The 23,410-nt window shown below is 59.5% G+C and overlaps 1 protein-coding gene across 4 annotated transcripts; it reads left to right on the top strand.

Annotated features, from left to right (window-relative positions):
* Nucleotides 1-2,896: 2,896 nt before the first annotated feature.
* DGKK (diacylglycerol kinase kappa) lies at nucleotides 2,897-23,342 on the top strand. Of its 4 annotated transcripts, none has more exons than XM_088062536.1 (30): nucleotides 2,897-2,962; nucleotides 3,927-4,171; nucleotides 12,783-12,893; nucleotides 13,008-13,088; nucleotides 13,301-13,405; nucleotides 13,605-13,737; nucleotides 13,906-14,012; nucleotides 14,454-14,579; nucleotides 14,725-14,827; nucleotides 16,227-16,389; nucleotides 16,486-16,594; nucleotides 16,762-16,901; nucleotides 17,038-17,119; nucleotides 17,602-17,693; nucleotides 17,952-18,051; nucleotides 18,259-18,499; nucleotides 18,681-18,779; nucleotides 18,891-18,990; nucleotides 19,421-19,528; nucleotides 19,983-20,076; nucleotides 20,156-20,263; nucleotides 20,426-20,539; nucleotides 20,669-20,803; nucleotides 20,887-21,053; nucleotides 21,175-21,292; nucleotides 21,379-21,465; nucleotides 21,558-21,674; nucleotides 21,760-21,871; nucleotides 22,343-22,473; nucleotides 22,879-23,342. In XM_088062536.1, the coding sequence occupies exons 2-30, from the start codon at nucleotides 3,974-3,976 to the stop codon at nucleotides 22,951-22,953; spliced, it is 3,456 nt and encodes a 1,151-aa protein (XP_087918662.1). In that variant the 5' UTR covers nucleotides 2,897-2,962; nucleotides 3,927-3,973; the 3' UTR covers nucleotides 22,954-23,342. The 4 variants fall into 4 exon arrangements, with proteins under 4 accessions (XP_087918662.1, XP_087918661.1, XP_014111869.1 ...); XM_088062535.1 differs by having other exon boundaries at nucleotides 19,980-20,076; nucleotides 22,346-22,473; XM_014256394.2 differs by having other exon boundaries at nucleotides 19,980-20,076.
* The last annotated feature ends 68 nt before the right edge of the window (nucleotides 23,343-23,410 follow it).

Here is a 23,410-nt window from a genome sequence, read left to right as displayed (position 1 = left end):
CGTGCACAGGTGTTGGGACGGGACGCCGGCGATGCTCCGGTGGGTCCGCGCGTTGGAGCACAAGTGCACGGGGCGAGTGTCAGTACGGGCGAGCGCACAGTGGGATACACACGTGCACGCGCAGGGGAGCGCGTCGGCGAGCGGCCGAAAGCGTGTGGGGTGCGAGCATGTGGCTGCGCGGCGGATACGGGCACGCGCGCGTCAGCGCACGCAAGCAAACGCGTGCGCGCACAGGTACGCGTGTGCACATGCATGTGAGCGCACGCGCACGCCGGTGAGCACACGTGTTCGCATAGTGGAACACATGCCATTTGTGTGAGGGCAGGTGTGCAGGGCACAGCCCCATGCTGCTGCTCACAAGCACTTGAGGTGAGTGACTGCACGTGCAGGTGAACACACACACGGGGGAGGGAACTTGTCCTATGGCTGATGTGCAGATGTGAATGCGAGCACGTGTGTGTGTACATGCAAGTGAGCCGATGCACACGTGGGTGAATGCATGCACAGGTGTGTGAGTTCACAGGGCTACTTGTGCAAGTCCTTGCATATCGATAACTGCAGGCACAAGGAAACTGTGCCCCATGACCCATTCAGAACCCCATTTCCCCTCCATGCAGCTCCAGATGCTGCCAGGTAGGACCGTCAGCCCAAGGCATGGTGGCATGGCCAGGTTGCTGGGTACTGGGACCCTCAGTGCTGGATATGGCCATGGCATAGGGTGTCCTGGGGATCCCCCTGTGACACCCCAGAGGAGATGCAGGCTAGCAGGCCCATCATAGTATTCAGGGTCCTAAGTGTCCCAGAGTTGCAAACAAAACCCACAAAGGTGGGGTGGCCCCTGGCCCTGGTGTCTGTCTCCTCATTGCAACGATCTCTTAATTTTACAGATCCCAGCTCTGTCCCACGATATCCCATACATCTGAGCTGGGGAAGGATGAGGACATGGCAGGTAGTGATGCTTTAATGAGAGATCCCTGCCACATGTGGGAGATGGGGAATCCTGAAGCATACAAACCCCATGGTAGACTCCCTTCACTCCCACAGTCCATTACAGCTCAAAAGGGAAAGCCATGCATTGGGAAGGGACAAGAGAGCCCTCCCCGGCCCTGGGCTGGGACAGCATGGCCCAACAGGAAGGAAGGGAAATGGGGCTCTGCCACCATGGAGAGCCCAGAGCAGCAGGGGGTGAGATGGGCACAGGGGCCCATGGGACACTGTGGGATGAAATGTGAGGTCAGACCCTCTCTCTCTAGACATGGGCTGTTTGGTAGCACCCCCCCCCCCCCAGTGTGCATCCATGTGTGTGTGCTCCAACACACACGCCAGAGCAAGTTCTATGCAATCACACCTCTGTGGGAGTATCTGCATGCATGCACACCACAGAATCACAGCGGGGTTTGGGTTGAGAGGGATCTTTGAAGGACATTCTGTCCAACCCCCCCTGCCATGGGCAGGAACATCTTCCAGGGATGCCAGGTTGCTTCAGCCTGGCACCAAACACATCCAGAGATGGGCTAGCCACAGCTTCTCTGGGCAACCTGTGCCAGTGCCTCACCAGTGCCTCCATGAAAAAGGATTTCCTCTTTCTGTCTAACTCAAACACAACATAGGTCACTTTAAAACTGTTGCCCCTTGTCCTGCCTTGATAAGCCCTGTGAAAAACTCTCCTTTTGGAGCCCCCTTGATATACTGAAATGCTACTTTAAGGTCTTTCCGGAGCCTTCTCCAGGTTGAACAACCCCACACCTCACAGCCTGTCTCCACAGGAGATGGTTATCAGCTCTCAGAGCATCTCTGTGGTCCCCCCCTGACCTGCTCTAACACCACCACATCCTCCATGTGCTGGAGACCCCAGAGCTAGAGCCAGCACTCCTGGGCATCTCACCAGAGCAGAGCAGACAAGGAAAAGCTCCCTCCCTCATCCTGCTGCCCACCCTGCTGGAGATGCACTCAGGACATGCGTAGCTCTCTGGGCTGCCAGCGTGTTTGCACGCACATGGAAGTGTGTATACAAGTAAGTGTGTGGAGGCACCTGTGTGTGTGCTCGGCCATGCCTCCATGTGTTGCCGTGTGCCCATATGGTTCGCATGGCAATGGTGCACACGCTCACCCGTGCCTGGGGTGTGCACAAAAACGCGTGTGGCCGTGGTGTGAATGCTCACCCGTGCCAGCCCTGTGCCCACCCTAGTCCATGTGGGTTACACACAAATATGTGCACAGCGGCAGCGTGTGTGCTCACCCATGCCTACACACATCTATGTGCGTGAACGTGGTGCATGTGCTTTCCCACGCCTGCGGTGTGCAGGCTTGCGCGTGTGGTCTGTGACCACAGATGCGGGCATGGAAACCGTGCACGTGCCTGCTCGTGCGTGTGTCTTCGTGGATGGTGTGCACACATGCGTGGCTGTGATGCCTGTGCTGGCCCTGCCCACGTGGGTGGTGCACACACAGGTGCACTGCAGTGGTGCATGTGCTCTCCCATGCCCGTGCATGTGCCCACGCGAGGGGAGCGTCCGTTTGTGCACGGTGGGAGCGCGCGTGCACGCCCATGCCCGAGCGGTGCCTGCCCGTGCGCGTGTGAGCTCGGTGGTGGTGCGTGTGTGCGTGCCCGCGCCTGGGTGGGTGCGGGAGCGCGCACACGTGTGCGCTCGGTGGCGGTGCGTGAGCGGGCAGCGCACACGCGTGTGCACGTGCTCTCCGTGCCCGCGCGGGTGCCGCACGCGGATGCGCGCGGCGGCGCGCGGGTGCCCGCTGTGCCCGCATGCTCGGGGCCGTGCGTGGGCCGCCCGCGCCGCGCAGCAGCGCCCGCCGCGCCGAGCAGGCCGGGGCTTGCGGCAGGGGCAGGGCCGGGGCCGCCTGCGGAGGCACGTCCCGGCGGGGCCGGGGGGGCTGCGGACGGCGGGCCGGGGCCGGAGAAAGAGCGACCTTGCACCAGCGGCGGCGGCGGCTCGGGTCGTGCAAGGTGTGTGCGGGGCGGGGGGCGCCCCGCCTTCCCCCGCCTGGGCGTGCTGCGGGATGCTCGGCGGGGATCCGGCACCCGGCAGCCCTGGGGCTGGAGGAGGCAATGCACACAGGGAGAGGGGAGGGGGGGGGTCAGCATTGCTGCCCTCAGTCCCCCCGTCTCCTCTCCCCGCAACGCTTGTTGCTGTGCCGAGAGACGGCACCGCGGCTACCGGCAGCCGCGGGGATGGGGGAGGGCGCGGCGGAGCCGGCCGGGGCTAGGTGCGTGGGGCCCAGCACGGCGCCGTGGGGTGCCCCCCGCCACCCCCCGGCCCGGGCACGGCAGCTTTGCTGCCGTCCATGCTCGCTCGTCGAGGTAGGTGCTCCCCTAGTCTCTCCTCAGCTCTCGGGGCCGGCTGGGATGCCGTGGGGAGACGGCTTCCCCCGCATGCGGGAACCCCGCGCTCTCCACTTCATCCCAGCCCAGCCGCAGTCACCTGCGCGGGGCTGGGGACCCATGGGCGCGGGAGGTTCAACCATCCCTTCCCAGCTGCCGGAGTCAGACGGATGGCGGGGTCCAGCTGCTGCTTTTCATGGAGATCCCTGCACTGTCCCCGGCCACGCAGGGCAGCCCGGCACATCGGGGGTGGGAAACAAGGGCAAATAACACAGGCTGCGGGAAGAGGTTCCACCCCTCTCTGCACCAATGTACCAATGCCCGAGCACGGGGCAGCCAGTCTCCTGCGCCCAAGCCTGGGACAACCTTGGGATGCCAGGTAGGCTGAGGAGTAGTTGGGTTGCTGAAAAAAGGCAAGGAAGGAAAACTTTACTTGCAAGGATGCCACTCTGAGTGTCGTTCCTGGGTGAGGAACACCATCTCCCTTGATTTCCAGGATTGTACCTTGCAGCTGGCAGAGCCCTACAGCATGAGGGGCCGTGCGTGCCTCTTCAGGGCTCTTCATTCCTATGTGTCCTTGTCCTCTCAGGGCTATCCTAAGAGGCTGCAGAGCTCTGAGCCAAGCCAGGTTGGAAGATGGCTGAGAAGCTGGTGCCTGGGGACCTGTTCTCGAGGAAGACCCGGGAATCAGTGTCGTCCCTGGACTCGGACAAGCTGGCACCCATCTCACCCGAGGTGGGTGGTGAGGAGTCGTCTGACAGCGAGGGCGAGCAGGAGGACAGTTCTCACAAGCTCATCCGGAAGGTTTCCACCTCGGGGCAGATGAGAAGCAAGGTCAGGGGTGGGGGATGCCGCGGGTGAGGGGCTGGCTGGGTGTGCGATCACTGCTGAGAACAGGGCAGGGGAGTTTACCTTCTCCAGGATTCAAATCAGTACCAGGTTCTTAATGCTGGCAGACTCAACCCAGCCAGAGATGGGAGGGTTCTGGTCCCCTGTGCCCTGTGGGAGGGCACATAGAAACATGCAAACCCCACAGTGGCAGTATCAGCATTGGTCCCATGGGGCTGTGAAGCCCAGATTTTATCACACTATTCAAGAACAGGGTCTCTCCCATACCCAGACATCCCCTACAACATTGCCTTCATGCTGCATTTGTATCCCCTGGGTTCCCCTTACCTGTGCCTGGAAGAAGAGGACTCTTTTTGGAAGGCTCTGCCCCATGGATGTTCTGGGGCTGAGATTTAGGGTCATGACAGTTCTGTAGGCTCCTGGGATCCCACACCCTGCTGTAGGTACTGCACTCACTGGGCTTGGTGAGTGGCAAAATGGAAGCTGCATCTTCCCTAGTGCCCCAGATTAATTTGGCTGTGCCAGCTTCCCTGCAGGCCCCATTCCCACAGATCCAGTCCCCAGTGGTGGTTTGCTGGACAGATGGGAACACCTTTGAGGTCAGACATGACACTCATACTTCCCAGCCACTGGCATGAGAGCAGCTGGGGGGTGGAGGGGTGTGTGTGTGTGTGTGCATGCATCAGTTTGCTCAGAAAAAGCTATTTTGATAGTACCTACAAAATATGGGGTGTGGTGCCTTTAGCCAAGCAGGAGTGCATGGTCAGAGGTGTCCCAGGCTGGGACAGTGAAATGCAATGCAGGGAGAAATTACCTGGACTGAATGGCCAGGTGGGATGTGGGGAGGGGAGGAGGTTTGGGGGGGGACATTTTGGGGAGGGAGGATGCAAGACACGGTGCTGGGAGGATGCTCTGGATGACATGCTGGGTTAGCAGTCCCTTTGCATCCACCTTTCAGCTGTGGGAAGGAGGTGGCGGAGTGAGTCAAGGCAGTGCCTGCAGTGTTGGGCGGCACACGGGGGCTGTTAGCAATCCCCCCGCAGCCAGCTTCTGGTGCCAGCCACCCCTCAGTGGGGATTTGGTGGCTGTGCTGCTCCAGGGAGAGGGGAGAGATCTGAATGGGAATGCAGTTTTGGAGCAGGGGGGTGTCACTGGACTCGTGTTGGGTGCTGAGGGCATGAAGGAAGGGGAATGAGGCAATGTACTGGGTCTGGTGGCAGTTGTGAGGATGCTTGGGGCTGTGGCAGGCTCCCCTCCTGCTGGCCCTGGCTTGGCTGTTGTGCCAAGCCTGGTGTACTGGCATGAGGTGGGGCAGAGGATGCCTGCCCAGGGGTATGGAAATTGCATGCTCCCAGCTTAGCACTGTGGGGCTTTCCCACTTGGCAGAAGAGATTTCTGGGGCATGGGGTGTTGAGGGGGCTCTTACTGAGTCCCTCTGGCTGCTCAAGGAGCATGCCTCAATTTTCCCTTCTTTGACGCCTGCTGGCACCAACTCTGCCCTCTCCAAGTTGGCTGCCAGGTGGGTGTAGAGGGCTATGCCGGGTGTTGGGGGCAGGCATGGTGAGAAGCCAGGCCAGTGGGCAGTGGGGGATGTTTAGTTCTGTGTGTGAGCCCTCAGCACCCTTCCAGAAGGGCAGCAGTAGCCACTGGAGTTTGCCATGCAGCACTTGCCATGTGTGGGGCACAGGGACATCACAGGGAGCCAGCAATGCCACGAAGTCTGAGGGGAAGGGGCAGATGGCTGGGCTATGCCCGTGTCCTACAGCAGCAGCACAGGAACGTGAGCACGCTCTGAGCCCCAGCCCAGTCGCCAAAGCCCCCCATACCCCCATCAGGTTCTGGCCTCGCTGCTGACAGGCTGCACGTGGGGAAAGGCTGTCTCCCTGCCTGCTGTGGCCACTGCCCACATCCTGCCTGGCATCAGCAATTAGCTGTGCAGGAGGTGATGCTGTGCAGTGTGCCAGGGGAGGCAGGTGGCGTGATGGATGGGCAGGTGGAAATGACACGTGTGGGTTAACAGCCCGTGGAGCTGAGGGAGAGACTGAGAGCTGGCAGGGCTGGAGCTGGAGGGCCCTGAGAGTGAGCTGTGTATGCCTCCCTATCCACCTCTGTATTTTGTTCAGTGTTGGGGTTCAGTGTTTTTTCTGAGGATGCCTTTGCCCTGGTCCAGATGGGCAGGACCACACTTGCTGGCCTGGCTCGTGGCTGGATGGACTCCTTCCTTCCCTAGGAAGTGAGGATTTTTGGATGAGGTTGCTGCTGCCACCCAGGTTGGGATCACAACCCTGACGTGGCGCATGTGCTGCCTGTCACTCTAGCCACAGCCGCAGAGTGTGTGCCATGGCAGGCATCCTCCTGAGCAACACCCCTGTCTTGACGTCCTTGTCACCCAGGTGGGGCTGGGGTCAGGGGAGGGAATCATTGCCTGCACCCCAGGGACAGGTTCTAAAGAACACAATTAATAAGGGAGAGTTCAGTGCCAGGGTGGCAGCTCCTGAGGCAGCAGGTGGTGGGGGTCAGGGCACACTGTCCTATTTTGGGTCATATGTGGTAGGTGGGGTGCTGGAGAGGATCTGTAGGAGCCTGCCATGTTTGGGGGCTGGGAAAGGTCAGGACCCCCACCCCACTGCCCACCCACACTGACTGGAGAGACCTTGATTTCTGGTGATGGAAGCAGGCAGCTTCTCCCACTCCAGGCTGTGGTCCAGTCCCTGGGACAGGAGTAGGAGAGGATCATTTGGGGATCTGCTGAATCCTTCTGATTGCTGCTCCCCAGTCCTAGTGCTTCTGCACTCTGAGTGCCCATACCCCCACATCCCTTCCTCAAGCCTCCACATCAATCACATCCCCCCACTCCACACCTCCAGGCTGGAACTGCGGACACCCTGGGGTGCTCTGTGCCAGCACTGGCGTGGAGACGGCGAGGTCATTGTGCTCAGTGACAAAAACAGCTGCCAGATTCAGGTGTCCCTGCTGAACTGAAAGTCTTCAGCATGGATGGGGTCTTGCTGATGCCCCTCATCCTCCTCCTCCTTCTCTTCCTCCTCCTCCTCCTCCTCCTTCTCAATGCAGCTGGGGGCTGCCAGTTGCCTGTACCAGGTTTTAGGTGTGCAAGAGCAGAGTGGGAGTGGGATGTGATGCTGCTTCCCAGTGCTGGTCTCCTTAGGGCTGGGTGTGGAGAGAAGGCGAAGAGGAGAGAGGGGGCACTGGTTCTGGGTGCACCAACACATTTGAGTTGCTGGGGGTGGTGGGTCACATCCTGCCCATGTGGCTGGGGTGTTCATTTCCCAGCACTGCCTCAGCACAGGCTCTCCCAGCAGCTGAGTGGAGGCAGAGAGCGATCCAGCAGCGCTGTTTGGTTCAGCGAGCGACAGTTCCTGGGGTGACTGCACCAGAGCTGGGAGGTGGAGGCTTCAAGGGGGCACAGCTGGGCGTGTGCCAGGGGTCCAGGGTTGCCCATGGCATGGGCACAATGTGCATGGCCATGGTGGGCAGAGGCCACTATGGCTTGTCTGCTGTTTGGAAAGGGGGATTATGTTCCTGAATTCCTGATCTTGAGATACATCACAGCTGCTTGGTGGGGCTGATGGACCCACCAGAATCCTTCCATGGGGCTCGGGGAGGTCAGTGGGGTTACTGGCACCCTGGGGAATGAGAGGTCCTTGTCCTTGCTGCAGGCATTGAGCATCCTGCAAGCTCCAGGAATGGGGCAAGCTGTACCTGTGCATACTGGGGTGTTGGGCAGCTATAGGGAGCCTGGTGAGGCAGTGCTGTACAGCCAGGCTGTGGGGAAGGCTGTCCCCTGAGTGCTAAATCCTGGCCAAAAGATGAAGAAAGCAAAGTAGAGCTGGCTGGGGCCAGGCCTGGAAACCTTTCTTCTGCATCAGGAGGGCAGGCTGTGGCTCCTGGGCAGTGCATCCTCCAGACTTGGGACACTGGAGCATCTCTCATACAGAGAGAGCCTGGGAGAGCTGGGTCTGTTCAGCCTGGATGAGAGACTGTAACCAAGGGGTCCCCAGTTTTTGACAGAGAGGGTGCAGCAAAGAGGGAACCAGGCTCTTCTCAGTGGTGCTCATCAACGGATAGAGATGAAAAAATAGGAAATTGCACCTCAACACAAGAAAACATGGTGTGAGACCAGGGAGGCTCGGCTTGCTCTCATTAATCAGGGCTTGCCAAGCTGGTGCCTGGGGTGTGAAGATAGCCCCACTGTCACTAGCCGGATGTTTGTGAGGTTTCTCAAGCTCTCTGCCCTCTCCCTGCTCACTTTTTCCGTTATGTGAATATTGCTCTTGCCCATCAGCTCTTTCCCACCCCTGCTGGGCAGAGTGGAAGGGCTGTGCCCACCAGCATCGCGGCACAAGGGGCAGGGGGGAGCTAGCACGGGTCAGGCTGATGTGGGATGCCTGCCAGCAGGATGCTTGGGGACTGATGTGGCTGTAGATAGGGAATCGTGACCTCATTTCTAAAAAGCAGCTGCTGGATGATGTGCTGTAGGGGGGTTGCCTTTCTTCTGGGGGCTCCTTTCCTCATTCCTCTCCTCCTGTTAATTCTGTCCCCTTTCAATGGCCTTGTGAGCACGATGCGATGGCTTGTCAGGACTGGTGCTGGAATCTCCTTTCAAGCATCCACCCAGCATGGGGAAGGCATATTGGGGTTGGTCCTGAAATGGCAGAAAGCTCCATCCTCTGGGAGCAGCTGAGCCTGTGGGGCCAATAGCACCCGTCAGGCACCGAGCCCCCTGACTGCCCAGTCCCGGAAGGGCTCTGCTGTGTCACAAAGCCTGATAAGGTTTCCAGCTGACACCAGCCCACGGGGTGCCTAGCAGCTGGTGGAAGCCCTGCAGCTGGGCTGTTTGAGGTATGCCAGTTTTCCTCTGTTGTCCTGGTGCCTGCTGGCTCAGCTTGGGGATGAGCTCTGATGCAACTGGACCCTGGCTTGTGCCCAGTGGGCTGCTGCACTTGGAGCAGGAGGGTGGCTGCCTGGAATGATGCTGGTGCAATGCAGGTTGGTGTGTTGACAGGTTATCCTCTTTCCCTTCTCCTTCTACCTGGTGAGGCATCGTGTGGTCACAGGGACAAGTATATCCCTTCAGGAGAGGTGTAGGGTGGCCAGCTGCGTGGGCAGACAGTGTGGTTGGTGCTCACCAGCCATATGTGATGGCATTCCTGAGTAACAGCCTTCCTGGCTCTTCTCCAGGTGCTCCTTCACTGTCCAAGATGATCCCACCAGAAAAGCCTTCCTGCCTCAGCTGTGGTCAGACCTGGCTGCACAATGGGCTCTTCCCAGGAATGGTGGTGGCAGTGCTGGGACAGTAGGGTGACAGAACAAAGCAGCACCCTGGGGCTCAGCTTTAGGGCTGAAGAAAGGGATTTTTGGTTGTAGCCTGACCTGGAAGAATCCCTGCTGCAGGGTGCTGAGCTCTCCTGGGCTGTGGTTCAAGCCCCCTGCTTGTGCCAAGCACACAGCCAGCCTGTGGCTATGATGGCCTCTGGGAGCCAGCCCAGTCCTGGCAGGGCACGTAGCTGGCCATTATCCCAGGGCCATTTTTACCTGTGTCCCCTCTGAGGCTCCGCTGCCAATTCAGCTGCATCTGAGCTGGAGGTGGTAGTATGTCTGCAGATGCTGTATGGTTTCATTTTTGCCTTTGCCTTCTCACCCTGTGCCTCTGGGATCCCCCCAGTGCTGGTACTGAGTTCCCTGGGCTGGAGAGAGCAGGGAGGGACTTTGGGATGGGGCAGTGGATTGCTAGGGCAGAGCCCTACAGGAGAGCTGGCCTCTGGCTGATTGCTGGGCAATGTATGTGGCTCTGGGTGTGCCGCCTCGGTTGCTGAGATGGGACCAGCACTGGCTTTGCTGAGGCTCCTTGCAGAGCTGCCTGGGTCTCTCCAGACAGAAAAGCTGTGGTTGGGGTGAGTGGAGGGACTTGTGTTTGTTTTGGGGTGTGGGTGGCACACTGCTTACAGCTGTGCAGTGGCTGGTGCAGAGCTCCCAGCTCAGTGGCCAGGGGCTGCCAGTGTCCCCAGAACATTCGAGGAAGAAGGGGCAGTCCCTGTGCTGCAGGTGCTCTGCTCCAGCTCTTTTCAGCTCTAGGCTACTTAATAGCCACTTACTGTATTATTGTGGTGAGCCTGGTGCCCTGGACAGGGCTTGGGGGAGCCAGCACAGCAGGGGTGATGCCACCCTCCTGGCTCCTGGCTGAGACCCGTAGTCAAAGATGAGGTAGGTGGGTGGCTTACCACAGTGAGGTCCAAAACAGCCCTCCAGCACCCCAGACCTGTGTGTCTGCCCAGGCAGCGTGGGACAGCTGGACTCCAGGGCTTATTTTGGAAAGGGGATGTGCCTTATTTTCCCCAGGGAGGGGTTGGCATGCTGGCACCAATGGAACCTGTATCACATGGCATCACACAGCAGGGATGATGGAGCCTGATGCAGCTGCTGACATGAGGAGTTGTGCAGCAAAATGCTGCACATGGTCACACAGAGGGCTTGGGCTTTGAGGCCCAAAGCAGCCCCCAAGGGTGGGTGTGGGGAGAGGTGCCCCCTGAGCTTGTCTGCACCAATTTTGCTACCCCATGTTGGGATGGCTAGGGATTAGCCTGCACTAGTGGAAAACTGAGGCACAGTCCCCCCAGCCACGGTACTGGAAGTGTTGTAGAACTCTGATGGGTGTTGTGGTGAAGGTGCGGAACTCTGCCTTTCAGGGCAGCTGCGTCCTGTCCCTGGGATGGCCAGGACTGTGACAGCTTGGGGCTGGGTGATGACTTTTTGCTGCTGTCAGGAGCTGCTGCTGGGGGTGTTTTGTCTCTGACCCTCCTTTGCAGGAGTGGGTGCCACCCTCCCAGGCAGCCAGTCCTTGCTGTGTCCTGCCACCCATGTGGACCTGGAGCCAGCTGCCCATGCCCAGCTGGCTCCAGCCCCTACTGTGATAGCCCTGAGGTGCCATCATGGACCCACCTCTTCTTCCTTCTCATCCTTTTCTCCTGCTGCCCCCACCGTCTCCTCACACCACTCCTCACTGTCACACACTGCCTGTCCTTTGCAGCAACAGCAATGACTGCAGCAAACACAACACCTGCACCTGACCAGTGCAGCCAGGTGTGGTGGATGTGGTGTTTGGGGCTGGATCCCACCTGGCTATGGCAGGACCCTGGCTTGTCCCCTCCTGGTGTGGGACAAGGACTGCTAGGGCGCATGGTTTGTGTGTGGATCTGGGGGTCACAGCTGGACCCCACTGGAAAGACTCCTCTGCTTTCACTGTGCTCACGGCTGAGAGACCAGGGAAAGGACACAGGGTGTCCAAGGGTGCTGGCACTGGGGACAACTAGGCTGTTTGAACCTGCACTGACATTCATAGGCATCGTGGTGATTGACCACAGCCAAACTCTGCACCAGTCTTGGGGAGTGATAAAGTCTTAAAGCATCCCTCTTCAAACTCCAGGCTGGAAGAGAGCGGGGAACAACATGGTGGGTGCCCCAGGGAGGTTTGGGAGGGTTAGGCATTTGGGGAGTTGAGGGTCAGGGACCGCCCCAGGTGGGGTTTTACCTTTGTTGTAAGTTTGAAGGCTCCTGCTATTCCAGGTGCTTTGGCCATCTGGTTCATGGGGCAGTAGATTAAGGCTGAGACGTGGGGCTGGTGTGTTTGCAGGCTGGTGGGGCCTGGGTGCCACCTCTTGCAGCACATGGGTTGGCACAGGAGTGCAGAGCCCCAGGGCCATGGTTCCCTCGCTGTGCCCTCGTGCCCAGTGCTAATTTGCTGTTAAATGTGGCTTGTCGTCATGTGCCTGGATTGGATACAGCCACTGTGGCAGCTAATTGTAGAGAAGCAGCTGAACGGAGCTGCCGGTGGTGTTTAAAGAAGATACAATCAAAGATGAGGCAGTGCCAGAGCATCTCTGCCACCCCGCTCAGGCTCATAGCCATGCTTCAAACACTAATTAATTGAGTCTTGTAAACACCACTGTGAGAAGGGTAAATATTGGCAGGTGCTGTGTTTTGGGGAGGGCAGAGGCCGGGCAGCCAGGTTGCAGTGATGCACTGTGCTGCAGGGGATGCTCTGCCTGCTGCAGGCTACCTTCTACCCCAGGTTGTCCCCTCCAGGGGCTTTGGGGGCAAGGCAGAGCTGGCTGCACCCCAGCTGTCTGCTCTGCAAACCAGCTGGCGCCGCAGTGCCCGGGTAATGCCACTTTGGAGATGCAGTCCTGATATCTCTGGGGCATTGGTGTCCCCTCAAAGGAAGCTCTTCTGAGTCCAGTTCTGCCCTTGGCTTCTAGGGAGCTACAGCAGGGTGAGGATGTCCAGGCACTGCCCTGGGGATGCGGAGGAAGCATCAGCAGTAGAGGGTCTGCACTGCTGGAGACCTGCATCTTCCAGCCCTGCCATGCCCAGCAGCATCCTTCCAGATCACAGGGAGTGCCCAGTGCCCAGGCCATGGTAGGCAGGGAACGTAATTTGCCCTGCTACATGCAGCAGATAGTGAGCCCCAGAATGTCCAATCTGTGCTCCTGGGGACTCAGGGACTGGTGTCACAGGGGAAAATGGTTGCTTTGGTGATCCTGGGGGGCTACGAGAGCTCAGGACACTGTGGTCTCTGCAGAAGAGCGTAAAGGAGGGGCTGTTGCTGAAGCAGACGAGCTCCTTCCAGAGGTGGAAGAGACGATACTTCAAGCTGCGAGGCAGGACACTCTATTATGCTAAGGATGCCAAGGTAGGCTGGAGGGTGCTTCTAGCATATTCAGTCGGGGGGGACCTGAGTCTGCCAGCCCAGGAGGGGACAGAGATCCCTGCCTGGTGGACTGGGGCTCTGGTTCCTCCCTTGCAGTCCCTGATCTTTGATGAGGTGGACCTGTCTGATGCCAGTGTAGCTGAGACCAGCACCAAGAACATCAACAACAGTTTCACGGTGAGGGAGGTGTGGGGCTACCAACTGTACCCGGTGGAGACCTCAGAACCTTGTGGGGAGGCACTACAGACGTCCCTCATCCCCTTCAGAGCCATGGGGCATGGCTTCCTGCTGCTGGAGGTGGCAGTGGTGTGCCAGAGATTGCTGGGATCTGTGCTGGGCTCTGGCTGGCCTGGCGGGGGCTTTGCGAGGGAACGTGGGGGCTGTTGCAGGTGATCACGCCGTTCCGGAAGCTCATCTTGTGTGCGGAGAACCGGAAGGAGATGGAGGACTGGATCACTGCCCTGAAATCTGTCCAGAAGTGGGAGATCCACGAGGTGATGTGGGCAGGGTGCTGCCTGGATCTGTGTTTCCATGTGGAGTGCGTTTCCTTGTGCCTCTGACTGCCAGACAAGAGCTGTTGTCCCTGGCATAGCCCCACAGGGAGGAGTCGGGCTGGGGAGACTCAGGGGGCCAGAAGGGAGGGAGTGCTGGCTGAGGGTCCCAGGCACTGATGGGGCAGGGCTGTGCCTCCAGGCCACACAGTTCAACATGGAGCACTTCTCGGGCATGCACAACTGGTACGCTTGCTCCCACGCCCGCCCCACCTTCTGCAACGTGTGCCGTGAAGCTCTTCCAGGGGTCACCTCCCATGGCCTCTCCTGTGAAGGTCAGTGCTGGGGTCCTGCCAGGAGGTGGGCAGGGCAGCCTCCCAAGGCTGGGCCAGAGCAGGAGTGGTTCAGGGTGATGCCCACTGCCCAGATGCAGAGGGGTTTGGGACTGGGGGTGTGCATGCCATGGGGACCTTCCCTGCTCCTCACCGGTTTCCCCCATGCAGTCTGCAAGTTCAAGGCACACAAGCGCTGTGCCGTCAGAGCCACAAACAACTGCAAGTGGACAACCTTGGCCTCCATCGGCATTGAAATCATCGAGGATGAGGATGGGGTAAGCAGGGGAGTCCCTGTCAGGGATCCTGGCAGAACAGATCCTCCAGCAGAACTGGCTTCACTGTGCCCAAATCAGGAAGCAGGAAGAAACTGAGGAAACTGTAGCTGTCCCCTGCACTGTGTGGCCTCTGAGCTTGGCTCTGCAGGGGCATGGCTTGGGGACACCTCTTCTGGCACCCTGTATCAGGACCCCTTTTTGCTGTCCAAGCGGGGCCACCTCCAGACATTTTCTGGAGACGTGTCTGCCCTGCCTCATGTGCTGATGGCTTCAAGGGGCCAGGAAGGCAGGGATGAGAGGACATGGGAGGGGTCCCAGACCTGCCTTGCCCTGCTGCAAGGCACCACCTCCATAGTGAAAACTGGGGAAAGAGGTGGTCTGGAAAGGTGGACCTTTCCCTCAAGCGTGCAGGATGCCATCGGTGGCTGCCCTTGTCTGCAGGTGGCCATGCCCCACCAGTGGCTGGAGGGGAACTTGCCCGTCAGCGCACGCTGCGCTGTCTGTGACCGGACCTGCGGCAGCGTCCGGAGGCTGCAGGACTGGCGGTGTCTCTGGTGCAAAGCCATCGTAAGGATGTACCCATCCCTGGCCCCACCCCACTCCCAGCATGGACACCACTGCCCCTCCTGTGTGCATCTCTGGGAAAGCTGATGCAGGGGACTTCGGTGCTGTGTCCCCCAGCTTTGCTAGACAGGTGTCCCTGTGTTCCCAGGTTCACAGTGCCTGCAAGGAGCTCCTTGGCAAGAGGTGCCCCCTGGGCCAGTACAAAGTGTCCATCATCCCACCAACGGCCTTGAACAGCATTGATTCTGATGGTGAGTCACAGAGGGCACAGGGCTGGTCTGGTGTGGGGGGGACAGGCTGTTCGGGATAAGGCTCTGAGCTCTCTGAGGTCCTCTGGAGGCTTTAACTTGTGGCACTGTGCCTGTTTTGTGTGGCAGCAGGAACACCACCTTCAGTAGGGCTTCAGGCTCAGGGCTTGGTGGTATTCTATGAGCTTTGGGGTAGCACTTCTTGCCCACATGTGGCTTTAGTTGCTCCTGCCAGGCCTCCTCTTGCAGTGGCTCAGGACATAGTCCCTCTGTGCTGGGATCAGCGGTGCCAGCCCTGCACCCCTGAGGTGGGCTGTCCTCTGTTGCACCTCAATAGTTCAGCTTCTCTCAAGGCAGGATAAAGCTCTTGCTTGGGTTATTTCTCAGTGTCTGAAGCTCAGCTGGTTTTTGGTAGTGCAGAGCACAGCTTTGCCCTGGCACGGGACACTGCAGGGAGAAGCCATGTGGAGCGTGGGGGGACCCCCTGGCTGTCTCCTTCTCCTGAGGGGCCCAGCTGGCCTCTGCTGAGCAAAATCTGTTCTCCTCCGGATATTTCTTTCTTCATTCTTTAATGCTTTTCACCACTCAGCACAGCCGGTGGCTCATTTGCCTCGTTACTCATCGGGATGCTGTCAGGGTAACCATCACACGGCTGCTCCTCAGCTCCAGAGCCTCGGCTGCTGGTGGCTGGTCCCTGGCAGCATCTCTGCCCTGTCCCCCTCCAGCAGCCCAGACATCCGTGGCTGACTGTTGCCCACCCAACTGGGAACAGCTTAGCAAGGCCTCAGTCCCCCCTTGTCCTGCCTGCTGCAGCACATGGGTGCTGCTGGCAGCGAGCTTTTCTGCTGCAGCCCACGCTCTGACTCAGCAGCTGCCAGTGCTTTGTGTTACTGATCTGCTCTGCTGGGCTGGGAGTGGAGATGGAGCGGTGGCCAGGCAAGGAGGGGGTGGGCTGTGGGGAGGTTGCCTCCATGCTCCTGCTGTGGTGGGTATGCTGGGACTCCTGGTTGCAGCCCACAGGGCTCTGAGGGCAATGGCTGTGGGGCTGGTGCCAGTGGCACTGACGGCTGATGTGGTCCTTGCAGTCTGCCAAGGGAAGGAGCCTGCAGACACCAGCCAGGGGACTGAGATGGCCAAGATGTGCCTGAGGCAGGTGCAGGCTCTGGGCCAGCTGTCAATCCTACTCTGCCTTGGGCACATTTCTTTCTGCATCTCATTCCTTTAAAAGCACAGTGCTTCCTCTTCCCTCTGCCCCTCACTATCCCCCAGATATCCCCATCACTGCCCCTCCTGCCCCAGCACCCAACAGGTTGGGCTTGGCCCAGATGGAGTGTCCACTCTGCTCTCCTCAATTGTGTGTGGAGAGTGAGGGCCGTGGCTCACGTGTTTGGGCTTACTGCAGGTTTCTGGAAAGCCACCTGCCCCTCGACCTGCTCCAGCCCTCTCCTGGCCTTTGTCAACTCCAAGAGTGGGGACAACCAAGGTGTCAAGTTTCTGCGCAAGTTCAAGCAGTTCCTCAACCCAGCCCAAGTCTTTGACCTCATGAATGGGGGCCCACACCTGGGGTAAGCGCCTGCCTGAGCGCCCCAGAATTGCCTTGGTGGGATCCTGGTGGGCACCTGGCACAGCGCCCAGTCCCTCTCTCCTTGCCCCCCACCCAGGCTGCGCCTCTTCCAGAAGTTCTCCACCTTCAGAATCCTGGTGTGTGGTGGGGATGGCAGTGTGGGTTGGGTGCTCTCTGAGATCGATGCCCTTGGCCTCCACAAGCAGGTGAGTGGAAGTGTCTGGCGTTGCTAGTGCAGGCTGGCACCATCCCCAGTGCTGGCACACTCTGTGTGCCCCAGGTGCTGCCAAGCAATGGGCCCAGCAGGACTGGGGGTGTCACAGGTGCCCTTGTGGGCTGCTCTGAGCTCCCCCACTCTGTCTTTCTCCTGCAGTGTCAGCTCGGTGTCCTGCCACTGGGGACTGGTAATGACCTGGCACGGGTCCTGGGCTGGGGCAGCCTGTGTGATGATGACACTCAGCTGCTGCAGATCCTGGAGAAGCTGGAAAGGGCCACCACCAAGATGCTGGACCGGTGAGCAGGGCACAGAATACATGCCCCTCTGTTCCTGCTACCTTGGCATGTAACTGGGCATCCCGTCCCAGTTCCTTGCCTGTCCCTGTGCTAGGGGGCCAGGAGATGGCAAGCAGCCATGTTCTCTGCTTGGCAGGTGGAGTGTGCTGACCTATGAGGCCCCCAAGCAGTCCCCCTCAGCCCTGAAGGAGGAGGAAAATGGGGACGCCAACATCCAGGTGGGAGCTGTTGGCATTTGAGGGCTTGAGATGGGGAGGGCAGGCTGGAGGGCAGGTTCCTGTTCAACCCAATTCAGGGACACACAGGGAGGGATGGCACAGGAAGAGGTCATGCAGGGGATCCCTGGGGACTGGGGCTGCGAGGGGGCTGGCAGTTGGCCGCATGCAATGAAACGAGCCTGGCAGGTCTCAGCCTGGCACGTGCAGTTGGGAGCAGGCAGAAGGAGAAGTAGAGCTAGTTTGCCAGCTGCTTTGGACTCTTCTGTGTGCTCCCCTTCAGCCCCTTGCCTCCATTTCCCTCCTGATGTAACTGGCCTCACCTCTGGCCAACAGCATGGGCATGGCTGCCCTCAGTGCTGGGGAGTGGGCTGAATAAGGGCTGATCATCCCCAGTTCAAGGCTGGCTGGGCAAAGGTCCATCCCTGAGCAGGGCACATGGCAGGGTGGCAGGGCTCCAGCTGTCTCCACCTGTGCCCCCCCAGGTCCAGATCTCCCATTACGCTGACTCTGTTGCCTTCCACCTGGCCAAGATCCTGGAGTCAGACAAGCACTCGGTGGTGATCTCCTCTGCAAAGTAAGGAGGGGGCTGTTGATGGGATGCCAGTGCCCTCGTTTCTGGGGTGGGACATGTCCCCAGGACCACTGCACCCCCCCCCTCAGCCAGGCTGTCCCAACTGGCCACCAGCAGCTGCCAGCTGTGCTGGTGCCTGGCAGATAATCCTGGCACTGCCCCTCTGGAGCAGTGGGTGTTATCCCAGGAGACCCCCTGGCCCTCCTGTGCCTCGCTGGCTATGCTGTGCCCCTCTTGACCTCCAGCCACTTCCCTTGGCAGGTTCCTCTGTGGCACTGTCAATGACTTTGTGACTGAAGTTGGGCGGGCTTACAAGAGGGCAACGGAGAACAAGCAGGAGGCTGAGCTGATGGCACGGAAGGTGTGTTGCAGGGGAGCTGGAGGGCTGGGTCAAGCTGGTGGCACAGCAGGGAAGGGCTGCTCCACGGGCCTATGCCCTTGTTCTGCGTGTACTGGGGTGCCCAGGTGCTTGGGGGTATCCAGGCACCCGTAGTGCCCAGGGAAGCACCCAGCGCTGGTGGGGGGCAGCAGCTCGTGCCAGGTGCTGAGTGGGGCAGGTGTCCCACAGTGTGCCATGCTGAATGAAAAGCTGGACTCGCTGGTGAGGGAGCTGAATGAGGAGGCTCAGGCCATTGTGGTTCCTGAAGAAATGGCACAGGCCACCCATGCTGATGTGAAGGACCAGGAGAAAGCTGGCAGCTTCAACCCCAGCCCCATGCCTCGCATCTTCAAATCCAAGGAGCAACTCATGCTGCGGGCAAACAGCCTGAAGAAAGCCCTGCGGCAAATCATCGAGCAGACAGAGAAAGGTGAGGGAGTGGTGGGAGCTGGCAGCTTCCCTGATGCTGGCAGGGGCTGTGAAGCCACAGTGGGTTGGTGCTGGACCCGTGCCTTTGTTCTCCCCTGGGATCCCTGGCACAAGCTCACAGGGCTGACAGGAGGGGCCACAGGGCTGCAGAGACTCCTTGTCATGCCCCTCTTTGGATCCAGCTGTGGATGAGCAGAACAAGCAGACCCAAGCCTACCAGGGCACTGTGGGCCCCAGGAAGGACAGCTCGGAGGAGCTCAACAAGGAGGAGGAGAAGCTCAGTAAGATGCCAGCAGGGCACGTGGCATTTTGTGGGGGCACGAGGGTGAGCTGTGGGATGGGCTCAGGGTGAGAACCCATGTGGCAACTACCTCCCTGTCCACCCTGGCCAGGTTCCCGGCAGGTGACGGTGACCTCTGCATCTTCCTCCATCATCCTGGACCGGCCAGACACCTTTGGCAGCTTGCAGTTCCCTGAAGACCCGAGCACCCTGTGAGTCAGGTGTTCTGTCTGCCCCAGGGACTCTGGCCCACTCTTGCTGCCCATCATGGAGCAGGAGCAGAGCTGGTACCATGCTGCCCCTTTGGGAAGGCTGCTGCAGCAGCCTCTGCCCACCAGTGTGGCATCCCTGGTACCAGGCCCTGCCCAGCCAAGCAGTGCCCGTGCCGGGGGAGCCTGCCTGTGCATGGTGTGGGATCTCTGGCTGATGCTTGGAGCTTGGTGCTTGGCAGGTCCTGGCTGTGCCATGGGTGTCCCACCATGGTGACTGAGGGAAATGCAGCCATCCCTGCTAGTTTTGGTCAGGCTTCCCAGTGCCAGCCGCTCTGCTCCAGTGGGTGTTACACGACGTCCTCTGGTGCCAACCCAGAGTCACCGATGTGCAGCTGCTGCTCAAGCTGCTTTCCCTGTTTGCTGCTTTCAGCCACTTCTCGGAGAAATGTGTCATGAATAACTACTTCGGCATCGGCCTGGATGCAAAGATCTCCCTGGAGTTCAACAACAAACGTGATGAGCACCCCAAGAAGTGCAGGTTGGCTGGAACCCCCAGATTTTCCCCAGGAAAAAAATGTACCCCAGGCTCTCCAGTGCCTGCAGCAGGAGGGACCCAAGCCATAGGGTTGATGCGGTGCTGCTGTGCTGGAGATCCTTCCTGCAGCAGATTCTGTACCTACACCCATTGCTGGTATACACCCCTCGGTGGCAAACTGCAAACACCCCAGAAAGGGCGATGACACGAGGGCTTGGTGGGATTTACTTGCTCTGCACCTGGAGAGAGAGACATTGCTATGTTGGCATGGAAGGGTCGAAGTCTGGGTGCAACGTGCTGCACCTTGGCTTCCCTAGGTGGTAGCAGGAATTGAGGAAACCGAGGTGGGGCCAGCAGTCTAGGACTGTGCAGCGTGGTGCCCGGGAAGGGTGTGGAGCCTGTGACAGGCAGTGGGGAGCCCACAGCCCCTCATCTGTTCCACTTTGCCCCACAGCAGCCGCACCAAGAACATGATGTGGTACGGGGTTCTGGGCACGAAGGAGCTCCTGCAGCGCACCTACAAGAACCTGGAACAGCGGGTTCAGCTGGAGGTACAGGGCTGGGAGAACAGGGACAGGGCGGGGAGGGGCAGCGTTACAGCAGCCCCCCAGGCTTAGCCCTCTCTTGCAGTGTGACGGGGTGCCAATCTCGCTGCCCAGCCTGCAGGGCATTGCAGTCCTCAACATCCCCAGCTATGCTGGGGGCATCAACTTCTGGGGAGGCACCAAGGAGGACAATGTGAGTGCCAGTACTACGAGATGAGTTGGATGGTGTGATGTCCTTTCCCCAATCCTAAGAAACGCTGGGGCTAGGGTGTCCCTGCCTTGGACACACATGGGGGAAATCTGGGTCCCAAAATGAGCCCATTTTGGAAGTCTCATGTGCAGTGGTCCTTTCCAGAACTTCGGGGCTCCGTCCTTCGATGACAAGAAGCTGGAGGTGGTGGCAGTCTTTGGCAGCATCCAGATGGCCGTGTCACGGGTCATCAACCTCCAGCACCATCGCATTGCACAGGTAGTGGTGAGGCACCCTGCAGGGCCACAGGTGGTGCCAGAAAGCTTTTGGGGCAGCAGTGGAGCCTGGGGTGTGGCTCTGCTCAGCCTGGCAGCTATTGATGCCACCCCTGGGCTGTCTGCCCCGCAGTGCCGTGTGGTGAAGATTACCATCCGGGGGGATGAGGGTGTCCCTGTGCAGGTGGATGGAGAGGCCTGGATCCAGCCACCTGGCATCATCAAAATCCAGCACAAGAACAGAGCCCAGATGCTGACAAGGGACCGGGTGAGATTGGGGTGCTCAGCAAGATCATGCTGGGACACAGGGAGGTATGACTGTCTCAGAGGGGCCATGTCTGTCCCCCACAGGCCTTTGAAAGCACCCTCAAGTCTTGGGAAGACAAACAGAAAGGGGAAAGCTACCGAGCAGCCACACGGCCACGGCTCAGCTCCCAGCAGTCCATGGAGTACCTGACTGAGGAGGAGAGCAGCCTCTTGCAGCAGGTCTCACGGGTTGCCGAGACCCTCATTGCCAGGTCAGACTGTGGGAAGGGGAATGTGGTGGGCACAGGGAAGGGGGAAGCTGTGCCCTGGCCATGCAAAGGTGCCTGCCCAGACCAGGAGAGCCCTGGCAGCTCCAGCCCCTGTCACCTGCAGGATCCATGAGGCAGCCAAGGCTCACAAAGCTGTGGAGCAGGAGCTGGCACATGCAGTCAATGCCAGCTCTCTGGCACTGAGTGAAGCCCTCTCCCACAAAGCTGCTGGCACCTCAGAGGTGAGTGGGGACTGGAAGTATAAGGAAGCCTTTACCCAGGCCCTGTGGGGCCCTGCTGCTCAAGGGGTTATCCCTCTGTGCCTCAGTTTCTCAGCAGGAATGTGGCTGTGGAGGTGGTGCTGAGCATCAGGGAGCTGTGGGCTGAGACCAGGGCATTCCTGGAAGGGAAGGCGGTGAGTGAGGGGCCGGAGAGCACCCAAAGCCCCCCAGGGCTGGTACCTTTGGGGGTGGCAGCAGGTTTGGGTATGGTCCCTGTCCCCCACAGCTGGACTCACCGCAGGAGGAGGAGGCACTTCACGGCCCCCTGAGTGTGCTGGGCCAGGAGCTGCAGCGGCTGCTGGACCTCCACTGGCTGGGCCCCATTGCCCACCCTGCCGAGGAGGTGGGTACACAGGGACTGGGGTCTGGCACAGCCCAGTGTCTGGCTCAGGAAGCTGTAGCATCCCACCAAGCCTGGCTTCTCACAGGAAGGTGCCAGCAGTGCCAACAAGGGCAGCTTTAAGCTTCGTCTCAACATCCCCAAGCCCAGGAAGGAGAAGGACAAGCTGCAGAAGCAGAAGGCCAACAGTGTGCTCCCAGGTAAAGTGAGCAGTGTGCCAGGGACAGACAGGTGATGCAGTCCATCCTAGAAAGGACACCCTGTGCTGACCTGTCCCTCAGTCTCCTGTCCTGGGCATGCTGGGGAAGGATCCTCAGCTCTGGCTGCCTGGGGGTGTCACAGCTTTTTCTGATATCAGACATGCAGAGCACCCCAGCCCCGTAACTCCTCAGCTAGGGGGAGAAGTGGGCTCTGGTACAGCTCAGACCTTTGGGTAAGTCCTTTGTCCATGGCTGCAGGTTGAGGGGGAGAGCTCAGGTGTTCTGTAAGTAAGCCAAGGAGAGGAAAGACCTCTGCAGCCTGAGCAGGCTGTGGCCTCTGGCCCTGCTGGTGCCAGGCGTGGGAGGGGTTGACTGCTGACCACAGGCTGCCATCACTGCTACCTGCCCTGCTGCATCTCACTGCCTCCACAGGCCCCAGCAGTCCACAACTCTGGTTTTCCTCCCTGCTAGCAGACAAATGGGGCTCCGAGGAGGTGGCAGCTTGGCTGGAAGCACTCGGTTTAGGGGAATACAGAGACATTTTTGTCCGGCACGACATCCAGGGCTCAGAGTTGATTCTGCTGGAGAGGAGAGACCTTAAGGTACAACCCCCCCTTGTGCCTCCTGAGGGATCCTGAGCCCTGGGGAGCATGGTGTCCTCCATCCCTCCTGGTGGCAGGTTGGCCCTACATCTGGGTCCACAGAGTTGAGCTTGTGCAGCTTGTGGACAGGGGCAGGGAAGCAGGGGAAGGGAGTGGCTTGGGTCCTCCAGCTTGCAAGGTTCCATACACCTGTCCAAAGCAGTAGCAACAGCACCCTACCCTCACCTGCATTCAGGCATGGGGATGTGCTTTTAAGAGGAAAGAGGGCTCCAAGTAAGCACTATGCTCCAGCAAGGGAGAGCATGGGGAGCTGGGCTGTGCCTCATCCTCCACCCTGTGGCTCGTCCAGTAGCAAGAGCCAAGAGCTCCCCCCTGCAACTGCACCACCTCCTCTTTTTCTTGCAGGACCTGGGGATCACCAAAGTGGGCCATATGAAGAGGATCCTTCAGGCCATTAAGGAGCTCAGCAACCTGCCCTAGGCTGAGAGCAGGGCAGCAGCTGAGCCCAGGTGCTGGGTGGGTGCTGCCCCCCCCAGGGAACAGGGGTTGGGTAGGGGAACTGGTCCCTACACTTACCCCATATGTATGGAGCCCCCCCCGCCCCCCGCTTGCCTTGCTTTAAGTATCTGTCTGTCCCCCAGTGTCCCCCAGAAGCCGCTGCTTCTCCCCCAGTCTGTGGGGCTGGAGACACTGAAGCAGAGGTCTAACCTGGGATGTGGTCTGACCACTGGTCCAGCCCCATCAGGGTCACTGTAGGAGCTGGGGCCACCCTCTGTGTGCTCAAGCTGGAGCCAAAGCAAAGTTTCCCCTTCCCCACATGGGTATTTATGCTGTGTAAATATTTGGAGAGAAGATACTCACTGCTGCTGCTTGCATAGTGTCATTACTAAAGGGAAGGTGAGGGCTGGGGAGGAGGGAATTGAGAATACCTTTCCAG

This window comes from Pseudopodoces humilis, chromosome 15 (assembly GCF_049639895.1).
Source record: "Pseudopodoces humilis isolate 2021_Gansu_Grassland_sample_001 chromosome 15, ASM4963989v1, whole genome shotgun sequence".
NCBI classification, from domain to species: Eukaryota; Metazoa; Chordata; class Aves; order Passeriformes; family Paridae; genus Pseudopodoces; species Pseudopodoces humilis.
Note: the sequence above shows the minus strand (reverse complement) of the source record. Positions and strands in the feature narration are given on the sequence as shown.